Source organism: Anolis carolinensis, unplaced genomic scaffold (genome assembly GCF_035594765.1).
Source record: "Anolis carolinensis isolate JA03-04 unplaced genomic scaffold, rAnoCar3.1.pri scaffold_27, whole genome shotgun sequence".
NCBI classification, from domain to species: Eukaryota; Metazoa; Chordata; class Lepidosauria; order Squamata; family Dactyloidae; genus Anolis; species Anolis carolinensis.
Window position 1 is genome coordinate 400,134 of NW_026943836.1, and position 12,643 is coordinate 412,776.

General features: G+C 46.9%; 1 protein-coding gene across 1 annotated transcript in view; it reads right to left on the reverse strand.

Annotated features, from left to right (window-relative positions):
- Nucleotides 1-7,771: 7,771 nt before the first annotated feature.
- The window catches only part of znf512 (zinc finger protein 512), a 31,093-nt gene continuing 26,221 nt past the window's right edge, over nucleotides 7,772-12,643 (reverse strand). Inside the window, exon 11 of the mRNA XM_062966684.1 lies at nucleotides 7,772-10,037. Within this exon, the coding sequence (XP_062822754.1) occupies nucleotides 9,729-10,037 (309 nt within the window). The 3' untranslated portion in view covers nucleotides 7,772-9,728. The remainder of the gene's footprint in view (nucleotides 10,038-12,643) is intronic.

Below are 12,643 nucleotides of genomic sequence, written 5' to 3' on the forward strand. Positions count from 1 at the left end.
GGCTTGCCTGATTTCAATGGGCAATGAGTTCCATAAACGGGGGGCCACAGCAGAAAAGGCCCTCTCCCTAGTTCCTACAAGGCGGGTCTGGGATAAAGGCAGTGGCGACAGGAGGGCCTCCCCTGACGATCGCAGAGATCGGGCAGGTTTATGGTAGGAGATACGGTCACGAAGGTAGGTGGGTCCCAAACCGTTTAGGGCTTTATATATGATGGTCTGCACCTTGAATTGGGATCGGAAAATGAACGGAAGCCAGTGGAGCTCCTTAAACAGGGGAGTAGATCTCTCCCTGTAATTCGCCCCAGTTATTAATCTGGCAGCCGAGCGTTGGACCAGTTGTAATTTCCGAGCCGTCTTCAAGGGAAGCCCCACGTAGAGCGCATTACAGTAGTCCAGTCTAGAGGTAACTAGGGCATGGACCACCGTGGTCAAGTCAGACTTCACGAGGTATGGTCGCAGTTGGCGCACAAGTTTGAGTTGTGCGAAAGCCCTCCCGGCCACCGCCGACACCTGCGCTTCAAGCGTCAACGCTGAATCCAGGAGGACCCCCAAACTGCGGACCTGTGGTTTCAGGGGGAGTGCAACCCCGTCCAGCACAGGTTGCCACCCAATACCCCGATCTGACGAGCGACTGACCAGGAGGGCCTCTGTCTTGTCAGGATTGATCCTCAGCTTGTTCCTCCTCATCCAGTCCGCCACAGCGGCCAGGCACTGGTTCAGCATCCGAGGGGCTTCCTTGGAGTCAGGTGGGAACGAGTAGTGGATTTGTGTGTCATCTGCGTAGAGATGGCAACACCCTCCAAAACTCCGGATGACCTCTCCCAGCGGTTTCATGTAGATGTTGAATAGCATGGGGGATAGGATAGACCCTTGCGGGACCCCACAGGTCAATGGCCAGGGGTCCGAGCAGGTATCCCCCAGCTTCACCATCTGGGAACGGCCCTCCAGGAAGGACCGAAGCCACAGCAGAACTGTGCCACCGAGTCCCATCCCGGCGAGCCTCCCCAGAAGGATACCATGGTCGATGGTATCGAAAGCCGCTGAGATGTCCAAGAGAACCAGCAGGGTCACACTCCCCCTGTCCAGCTCCCTGCGGAGGTCATCCACCAGGGCGACCAAAGCCGTCTCGGTGCTGTGCCCAGGCCTGAAGCCAGACTGCGAGCGGTCCAGAAAATCGGTGTCATCGAGGAACTCCTGGAGCTGCGTAGCAACCACCCGCTCCAGAACCTTGCCCAGAAATGGGAGGTTGGAAATTGGCCTGTAGTTGTTACATACAGATGGGTCTAACGAGGTCTTTTTTAATAATGGTTTTACTACCGCCTGCTTAAAGCAGGATGGAACTGACCCTTGAACCAGGGAGGCATTTATAATAGCCACAAACCAATCCAACAACCCATCTTTGGCCAGCTTCACCAGCCAAGAAGGACAAGGATCCAGAGCGCAGGTGGTCGCCCTCACAGACCCAAGAATCCCCTCCACGTCATCAGGAAGAACAAGCCGGAAAGAATCCCATAAGATCGCACAGACAGGTACCTCGGTTACCTCCGCTGGGACCACAGTTAAGCTGGAGTCCAACTCACGGCGTATCTGAGCAACTTTGCCTGCAAAATGGTGCGCGAAATCGCTGCACCGAGTTGCCAAGTCATCAGGAAACCCCTGGGCCTCAGGAGGCCGCAGGAGCTCCCCAACAACTCGGAACAACTCCGATGGCCTGTTGGCTGCAGACGCTATGCGGGCAGTCGTGAAATCTTTCCTGGCTGCTCGCAGAGCCACGGAGTAAGCCTTAATAGCGGCTTTAGCCCGTGCTTGGTCGGACACGTCCTGAGATTTCCTCCAGATGCACTCTAGTCCCCTCCTCCTACGTTTCATCACAGCCAGCTCCTCGGTGAACCAAGGAGTCGACGCGATTCTACGCAGTGAGAGGGGACGTTCGGGAGCGATCGTGTCCAATGCCCTTGATAGCTCACTGTTATAGCGATCAGCCAGGACATCGACAGGATCGCCAGTCTCCAGGACAGGAAGATCCCCAAGAGACCTCAGAAGTCCATCCGGATCCATCAGCCTCCTGGGGCGGACCATCTTAATGGGTCCACCACCCCTGCGGAGGTTAGAAGGCACGGCGATACTTAAACAGATCAGATGATGGTCAGACCATGACAATGGAAGAATGTTTTGCTCTTCCACTCTGACTGTCCCACCGTCCACAATAAAAACAAGGTCCAAGGTGTGTCCTGCCTGATGTGTGGGCCCAGATATAACTTGAGACAGCCCCATGGTTGTCATGGCAACCATGAAATCCTGAGCTGCTCCTGTCAATGTGGTCTCAGCATGAATGTTAAAGTCTCCCAAAACTATCAGTTGTTGGGAGACAAGGGCCACATTGGAGACCACTTCTGCTAGCTCGGACAGAGAGACTGCTGGGTCGCGGGGTGGACGGTACACCAACAGAATCCCCAAGATGTCTCGGGCTCCCACCCTCAGGAAAACACACTCGAACCTCGGGGATTGCGGAACGGCGCATCTGATCAGGGCGATGGACTGCCGAAAGATCACCGCAACTCCTCCTCCCCGCCCCCCAACCCTGGCCTGTTGATGCACCCCGAAACCTGGAGGACACAGCTGGGTGAGATTCACACCTCCCAGCTCATCCAGCCACGTCTCGGTGATGCATGCCAGATCCGCCTCCTCATCCAGGATCAAATCCTGGATGACAGCTGTTTTACCATTGACGGATCTGGCGTTTAGAAGCAGGACCTTAAGGTTGGGGGGTCTGTCCTGAAGACTACCACACCTAAACCTCTCCAGGGTCGCAAAAACTCTGTTGCGCTTCTCCCTGGGTTGATAGTGACCGTGCTTTCTCCTCCCCCATATCACCTCAATGGGGCCACCTCCATGAGAGCCCTCTTCCCCCTTGTTGATTTCAAGCTAACTTTTGGTCTTGGAACTTTCTGGAGAAAGGCACCAGCTCACAGGAAGAGAGGGGCATATGCACAGGCAAAGCCACATAGGCAAAAGTTTAAAATTTTCTGGCTTATGGTCCCTTCAACACCACATACGAGGCTGCATGGCAGAAGAGGCTGGACTGGATGGCCTTGAGGTGTCTTCCAGGGTTCTGTGAAGGCTCCCCTTCAGTCATCTTAAGGGGAATGATCAGACTCTGGTTAATAAATACGTGCCTTTGTGAACATTTAGGCAATTTATTTACTTCAACGGGGAGATCCAGAGAGGGGTTTTGGGGTATATTCTTCTTCTATATATATAAAAGGGTAATGAAATTTCGGCCTAGGACAAAACAACAAAACTCCACACCCCAGAAACACTAAACTTGGCAGCACAACCCCTCATCCATGCCTCTTCGTTCATACAACAAAAAGAAAAGAAAAATAAAGTCCTAATTAGAGGGAGAGGAATAATTGTTTTTATCCAATTGCTGCCAGTTAGAAGGCTAAGCTCCGCCCACTTGGTCTCCTAGCAACCCACTCAGCCCAGGGGACAGGCAGAGTTAGGCCTCACTTAGGCCTCTTCCACACTACCTATAAAATACAGATTATCTGATTTTAACTGGATTATATGGCAGTGTAGACTCAAGGCCCTTCCACATTTATAATGGACTTAATGTCGGGAAAACCTTTACCCTTGACCTTAACTACCACCAATTCCTCAATACTTTATTTCTCATACCACCAGACTTCGCCACAGCAACACGTGGCCGGGCACAGCTAATAGTTTATATTTGTTCCAAACTTTCAGAATAGCCGATCTTACAAAATGATTTCCAATTTTTTTTTCTAGCTTCGTTTTTCCATACCAAAGGTATGCATGCCAGCCAATTCGTAAACCATGTCCTTCAAGAGTTAAATTTTATTCTCTTTTCAATGTCATCCATTCCTTTGCCCATAGTAAGGCGCATGCTTCGTAGTATGATTTTAAGCCCGGCATACCCAGACCTCCTCTTTTTGTCTCATCAATTACATTTATGTATTTGATTCTGGGTTTTTTTTTTACCTTGCCAGACAAATTTGATCAAATCTTTCTCCCATTTTTTAAATATAGCCATATTTTTAATGATTGGTAAATTTTGGAATAGATATAGCATTTTTGGTAATATACTCATTTTTATTGCCGATATTCTACCTAATTATGATAAATTTAAATTCTTCCAATTTTCTAATTGTCTTCTTATTTCTGACCATTTTGCCTCGTAATTGTTTTTGAATGATTGAGCGTTCTTGGAGGTGATGGTAATTCCTAAATAATTGATTTTGTTTGTAACTTGCAGTCCGGAGATTTCTTATAGCCTTTCTTGATCTTTCTTAGTTATATTTTTAGTCAACATTTTCGATTTGTTTTTGTTTATTTTGAAGCCTGCTACCGTACCAAATTCTTCTATAGTATTAAGCCATTTTTTAATATCTTCTATTGAGTTCTCTATGATACTTTTTCAAAGCAAGAGCTTGTTTCCTTTCCTCTTGGCCAGAACCATGAGCATCTCACTCTGGGCTCCTTCCCATTTCTGAGCATCAAACATCTCACCCCACAAAAACATCCAATCATTCTAGGCTTCTAATGTGGGAAATGCTTGATTCCAACAAATAGGAACGAGCCATGTAGGGACATCACAATCCTCTGAGGAGTCTCCACTAAGAGGCAGCTTGGTAAGGAACGAAGCATCATACCTGGAATCTGAATCTTGGGATCAAGGCTTTGACTTATGGACTTGGACGTCCACCTGACCCTTGGCTTCCTGGCTTGACTTTGGAACTCTTGACTACGGTTTGTTCTCTTGAATTCTGGAACGTTGTTCTAAGTGGACTCTTGGCACCGGACTTTTGGATTGCAAAGCTGGCTCTCGCTTGTTTTTGCTCCTGGATCGGCTTGGTAGAACTCTTTGCATTAATTAAATTAATTAACTTGGTAGTGCTCTCTGCATTAATTGGACTTTCGACTTTGATTTGTGTTACTCCGGCTGGTTTTGTAGCCAGATCTTTGAAAGACCCAAGGCTTTAGTTTTCCATCCAAGTAAAGATGGCTTTGGCTTCTCCTGTGTTTGCTTGACAGAACTCAGCCCTTGTTACCGGAACAGCCTCAGAACACATGGGTCCCGTTTGCCCTTCTGGGGAGGGAGCTTTTTATGTGCAGAACATCCCCAAGTTACAACCAACTGTAATGAAGTATGAGTTTTGTATTCATGTTTGTTGTGTTTAACTATTTGCTTGTGGTTTGGTTAGATAGGTGTGAGACGGCGGCAGCCATTTAGTGGCTCTCCTCTGAGGCAGTTGCCATGGAGATGCGGGCGGAGCCATCTGCCGAGGGGAGGAGAAGTGAAGAGGTTTTCAAAAGTGAAGCCTCAGTCTGTGCTCTGACGAGGCACAGGGAAGATTGATTCCAGGTTGATGGGATCAAGGAGACTCAATTGTTTATTTTGAGTTGGTTTTAAATAAGTTTAGTGACTTATTTAATGTAGTCTGTGTCCTGGAAAGGCACAGAGAATCTGTGATAGTATATCACAGGGGTGATTGTGGTTTGAAGTCACTGGATAGTCCAAGTTTCAGACTTTGGGAACCAATCCCAGCTGGACTCACAGAGATCCATTGAAATAACAGTATAAAAGGAGCAGAAGAAGAAGTTTTAACTACTTAACTAAGTAAAAGAAGTGATACTTTAGAGTTTGATTCATCTCATTCTAGTATTGTAACTGTTAATAACAATACCTCTAAGTGAAACATCTTTTGTAACCACCAAGCTTGTGCCCGAATAAACTTGATATTGTTCTTTTTTACATCAAAGCCTCTGTTGTCTATAGACTCCCTCAGCACAATGGTGCTACCATTTTAACACCGAATAAAGTAAAAGGCTTCCTCTGAGCTATTGGGTGGTTGAGCACTTTTATAATCTAAAAGGTGTCTCTCCACACAATGGTGGCTGCATTTCCACTAATCGGTGGCAGTTATCTTTTATTATTTGGGGCATCTGTTATTAATTGGGTCTTCTAGGCTACCCTCTTTTACAAATTGGTGGTAGCAGTGGGATAAAGATTCCCCCCTGCCTAAAAGAGCCTTAGTCATTCATAGTTCTTCACACCAGCCAACTTACAAACTGGATGTTCCAGCAGGCATTCGATCAGACTGGCCCCTACCCTGCCCATTTTTCACAAAGCCCTAAAGACGTGGATGTTCCGGTGCGCTTCTGAGTAAGCACTCCCACCAGATACTCAGCCCGCTTACAACTCACTATTAGTTATTGCACTCTATCACTGTTCCTTACTCCTTTATGGTTTTAGTGTTTATTGCGATTGCTCCTCCGCTCCTATTTCTAATCACCCTTATACCTTCTAGGAGCCCTATTCAGAGTTCTGCACAATTTTACCCCTGGAATGTTTCATTATTATTATTGACCTGGTTTTAAATTCTGTTGATGTGTTTTATTGTTTTATGCAGTTATAGTATTTTTGATTGCTCTGTTTTAAATTGTGCTGTTGGGCTTGTCCCCATGAAGACACCCAAGTCCCTTCAGGTCAGCAGTTCAGCTGTCATAATGGTTTAACCTATTGCACCACTCATATCATCATATATATTATCATTGTAATAAATGATGATGAAGAAGTCTCTGTCTCTGGAAGTTTTCAAGCAGAGGCTGGATGGCCATCTGTTTGGAGGGCTTTGATGGTGTCTTCCTGCCTGGCAGAAGGGGGTTGGACTGAATGATCCCTTCCAGCTCTGTGATGGTGTGAAGAGAACCGTGGTTGCCCGTTACATGCAACTCCAATATGAGACCCCCCTAACCCACTGCTCCCCACCAACCTTGGTTAAGCCAGGCACCAGTGTAATGAAGTATGAATTTTTGGTTTACAGATGTTATGTTTAATTGTGTGTTTGTGTTTTAAAAGGGTAAGTCTTACAGTTATGGCATCTCAGCACTCAGAGGCTGGTTGCCATGGAGAAGTAGGCGGAGCCAACTGCCGTTTTGTTGAAGAAGTGCAGAGTTTAAAAAAAGGGATTCAGTCTGTGCTCTGATGAGGCACAGGGAAGATTAATGCTAGGTTGATCAAGGAGACTCAATTGTTCATTTTTTGAGTCGGTTTAAAATAAGTTTGGTGACTTATTTAATGCAGTCTGTGTCCTGGGAAGGAACAGAGAATCTGTGATCGTATATCACAGGGTGACTGCGGCTTAAAAGTAGCAGAGGAAGAAGTTCTAACTACTTTAAGTAAAAGAAATAACACTTTAGGGAGTTTGACTCGCCTCATTCTAGTATTGTAACTGTTAATAAAAGTGCCTCTAAGTAAGAAACAATAATGTAACCACTAAGCTCTGTGCCTGAATAAACTTGTTATTGTTCCTCCAACATCTAAGCCTCTGCTGCATCTATATATATAAAAGGGTAATGAAATTTCGGCCTAGGACAAAACAACAAAACTACACATCCCAGAAACACTAAACTTGGCAGCACAACCCCTCATCCATGCCTCTACGTTCATACAACAAAAAGAAAAGAAAAATAATGTCCTAATTAGAGGGCGAGGAATAATTGTTTTTATCCAATTGCTGCCAGTTAGAAGGCTAAGCTCTGCCCACCTGGTCTCCTAGCAACCCACTCAGCCAAGGGGACAGGCAGAGTTAGGCCTCACTTTGGCCTCTTCCACACTGCCTATAAAATAAAGATTAGCAGATTTGAACTGGATTATATGGCAGTGTAGACTCAAGGCCCTTCCACACAGCTATATAACCCATTTATAATGGACTATGTCAGGAGAAAACCTTTACCCTTTACCTTAACTACCACCAGTTCCTCAATACTTTATTTCCCATACCACCAGACTTCGCCACAGCAAGTATATTATAAATCAAGTTGCGTTACCATTTAAAGTGAATAAGAAGAAAGGGGAAAAAATTAAAAGGTCTCCTCTCTGAGTCTTTTGTGGTTGCATCTTACAAATTGGTGGCAGCGGGTGGATCAAAAGATTCCCCCTGCCTGAAAGAACCTTGGTCGTTCTTAGTCCTTTACAATTGGTGGCAGTCGTTATAAATTTGTTACAAATTGGTGGCAGTCGTTATAAACATCTTTACAACCAGGAACGGTGACTCGGAGATAGGGATGGCTCCCTCCAGCACCTCCCGGCCTCCCTGGTATTGCTGCGGGTCCAGCGCGTAACCAGTCAGGCCCACAGAGTATTGGAAGGGGGGCTCCCACAGCAGCAAGACCCCTCCCGTGGTCAGGGAAAGGAACATCTGCAAGGCTCAAGGACTCAGGTGGCATGGTGTTTGTTGGGAAACCTAGCGGGGTGAGAAGGATGGGGTATAGAGACTGTAAATAAACAAAGAAATAAATGCATCTGGGTATAGTGTCTCAGAGACCCCCGAGTCATGACCCCGTCGCCATTATGGATCAGACCGAAGAATAGATGGGGGTTTCTGCCATTTCCGCACGATTCTGTTCCCTTCCAGATGTCCCCTGTTGACAGTTTTAGCCCACAGTTAATTAAAAAGGGCCTTGACTCACAGCCCGGTTCTCCAGAGAATGCTATGTTTGACCGCAAATTGTTTTGGGAAACATCTCGCGCGGAGAAGCAGAATTTGAGGGGAAGCGCTAGATTAGCGGAGCGAGCAAGCGTTAATTAAGCCGGTTCCCTTGAGAGTTTCCCGGGAGGTTTGCATCTGGCAAGTTGTTGTTTTCCCTTGGGAAAGAGTGTTCAGACACCTGGCTGGAGAGGAGAGCGAAGTTCCATAAAAGTTCTGGGCGCCGACTGTCCTTTGCGGTGTTCAACGTGTCAGTTGAGGAATTCACATCGACTCTAGTTCTGCAGCGCGCTACTCTCAAGTAGACCGGCGTTGCATCTCGTCTCCCTGTCAAGCCTGGACAGCGTTTCAGCTTTACACGACTAACTTTGCCTTGCCTTGCATCCTAGCCTCGGATTTGAGCCCTGGAACTCTTTGACAGATCTTGCTTTAATCCCCACGCAAACAGCCTAAAGGTTTGAGTGTGTTTCGGTTATTGGATTTAAAACTTTGAACTCTAATACTGGACATCTACTTTCACATTACTGGACTATATTTGACCTTTCCTGAAAGGTCTATTGCTGGACTATATACTCTACTTATTTTTAGTTGTCTCCTTTATTTCCTTAATAAAGATATTAGATTGTTTATTGGCCTTCGTGTCTGATTCCCAGTGCTCACGCTGCCCTGAGGTGTCACACTGGGGATGGGGTTGGAGTGAATGTCCCTGGGTAATACGTTCCATCTCTTTAACCATATGAGCCTATTGTTTCCACACCCTCCCTCTCTCCCCAAAGAGAAAGACTGCAGCAGAGCACTGGCCACCCCTTTAGTTGGGGGGAGGGGGTTGTAAGAGGGCAGTCGTTTGTTGCACCAGTCCAGGCAAGCAGCACTGCATGCTTCCCCTTCTTTCCATCCTTCCGCCCACCTGCAAGATTCCCCCGGCCTCCTCCCTGGAAAGGCAGCAAGTAACAGGAGCCCTTGCAGTCTCTCCCAGACGTGAAGAAGCTGAGATGCTGCAGCACCAGAGCCTCACTCAGCACTCCCAATTCCCCACTTTCCCCAGGGTCCACATGGGAAGGGAGCCTTGCTGGGGGTCGGCCAAGAGTTCTGCCGTTCTGGCTGCTTCAGGTGCATCACAAAGAGGAAACCCAGGACAAGGCCTCCGCGAATGGGCCAAGCATCAGCAGAAGCTCTGCACAGAGTGTCCAGGCGGTCCGTGGTCCGTCCCCACTACTTCCTTGCGCGCTTGTGGCTGAGCTTCAGGGGCAGGGTCACCGTCGCCGCGTCCTGCCCGGCGCTCCAGCCCTCCCCTCCTGTGCCTCGCATGCGTCCGGCCTTGGTGCACGGGGGCTGGCAGGGGTCCGGTCCTGGGCGCGGGGCCCTCTTCGGGGAGTGCGCCCTGGGCGCGGGCGGGCGCCTCTTCCGGCTGTGCGCGGGGGGCTTCCTCCGGTGCTGCCGCTGCTTAGACCTGGAGGGCTCCTCCGGCCGCCGGCGTTTAGCCAAGCTCCGGGAGGCAGAGGCGTCCATATCAAACCAGTCCTGTGGGGAGGAGAGGAGTTCAATATAATAATAATAATAATAATAATAATAATAATAATAATAATAATAATGGGTTGTTGTGCATTTTCTGGGCTTTATGGCCATGCTCCAAAAGCATTATCTCCTAACATTTCGCCCACATCAACCCAGTGATTCCAGCTATGAAAGCCTTTGACAATGCAATAATAATAATAAAAATAATAGCAAAGTGAAGAACCTGCTTTGATTGAAGTCAAAAATCAGAAACTCCTCAAAACACAGCAGACAAGGAACCAGTACAAGAAAACCGCACTACAAACTAGAGCTGATAGCTGGCACAACAAAGCATTGCATGGAAAGTTCCTTGACAAAATTGAAGGAAAAGCTGATAAGGAGAAGACCTGGCTCTGGCTCACAAATGGGACCCTGAAGAAGGAGACAGAAGGCCTGATCCTTGCAGCCCAGGAGCAAGACATCAGGACAAAGGCAATTAATAATAATAATAATAATAATAATAATAATAATAATAATAATAATAGAAGACCTGGCTCTGGCTCACGAATGGGACCCTGAAGAAGGAGACAGAAGGCCTGATCCTTGCAGCCCAGGAGCAAGACATCAGGACAAGGCAAATAATAATAATAATAATAATAATAATAATAATAATAATAATAGAAGACCTGGCTCTGGCTCACGAATGGGACCCTGAAGAAGGAGGCAGAAGGCCTGATCCTTGCAGCCCAGGAGCAAGACATCAGAACAAAGGCAATTCAGGCCAAGATCGAAAAATCAGCTGATGACCCAAAATGCAGACTGTGCAAGGAAACCGATGAAACCATTGATCATATCCTCAGCTGCTGTAAGAAAATCGCACAGACAGACTACAAACAGAGACACAACTATGTGGCCAAAATTATTCATTGGAACTTATGCCTCAAGTACCACCTCCCAGCAGTAAAGAACTGGTGGGATCACAAACCTGCAAAAGTACTGGAAAATGAACATGCAAAGATACTGTGGGACTTCCGAATCCAGACTGACAAAGTTCTGGAACACAACACGCCAGACATCACAGTTGTGGAAAAGAAAAAGGTTTGGATCATTGATGTCGCCATCCCAGGTGACAGTCGCATTGACGAAAAACAACAGGAAAAACTCAGCCGCTCTCAGGACCTCAAGATTGAACTGCAAAGACTCTGTCAGAAACCAGTGCAGGTGGTCCCGGTGGTGATGGGCACATTGGGTGCCGTGCCAAAAGATCTCAGCCGGCATTTGGAAACAATAGACATCGACAAAATTACGATCTGCCACCTGCAAAAGGCCACCCTACTGGGATCTGCGCGCATCATCCAAAAATACATCCCACAGTCCTAGATACTTGGGAAGTGTTCGAATTGTGATTTTGTGATACGAAATCCAGCATATCTATCTTGTTTGCTGTGTCATACAAAGTTGTGTCAATAACAACAACAACAACAACAACAACAACTGATTTGTATTCCTCTCTATCTCCCCAACAACAAGAACAACACTTTATTTGTATTCCTCTCTATCTCCCCAAAGGGACTCAGGGCGGATTTCAACATACAACGGCCAACATCCAAAGCCTCCATATACAGACTATACCAGCAAAACCCCACATATGAAAGTAGCAATTAAAACCTAACATCAAATTATACCTAACATCAGTGAATTAAACTTAACATCAATAAATTGAACCAACATAGTCAGACAAAATTATTATATCTATATATATAAAAATGCAATGTGCATAATGAGGACCAAGTTAACAACAAAACCACTGGGCCAAATCACACCAAATTTGGCCACAATACTCATCACTTTCCAAGGAGTGACCTTGCAGCTTCAAAGACTGGCTGCTCCATATTTAAGGGGACTCCATTGTTGGCCACCTTGAATACCATTGAATAGCCTTGCAGCTTCAAAGCCTGGCTGCTTCATACATAGGGGAATCCTTTCTAGGCCATCTTGAATGCCACAAAGAAAACCCCACTTAGGACTACACCACAGCAACACGTGGCCGGGCACAGCTAGTAATGACATAAAATCTGAACAAGCGCTCACATCAATTTACAGATTTCAGTTGGGGTTCACAAAGTTGTGTGGGTTGGTTGTGAGGTCAATTCTGGTAAATTGGGCTGACATAGACTCACAGAGCCCAGATGCAGAATAGTTCAGGGTCTGGTAGTGGCCACTCATTGTCTAATCCTCCTCTGCGTATGCTAGTGAGCAGAAGTAGGTCTTCAGTAGTTTATTTGAAGAAGAGGAGGGAGTGGGCCAGCCTTATTTCCTTAGGAAGGGGGTTCAGAGTTGGGGGGCGACCACAGAGAAGGCCTTCTCTCTCTCTCGTTCCCACCAGCCATACTTGAGATGGGGATGGGACCGAGAGTAGGGCCTCCTCCGCTGGCCACAGTGCCAGGAATGGTTTGTAAGAGGAGATGTATGTCAGAGCGCGCGGTTTGGAGAAACACACATGCAGCAGAAGGTCAACGAAGAATCACTGGCACCAATAAAGAGGCTGAAGCCTGTTTGGCTATCTACAAAAGGTTTACTAACAAACGGAAAACTCTCAAGACGATATATACAGACAGAGTGCAGAGAGGCAG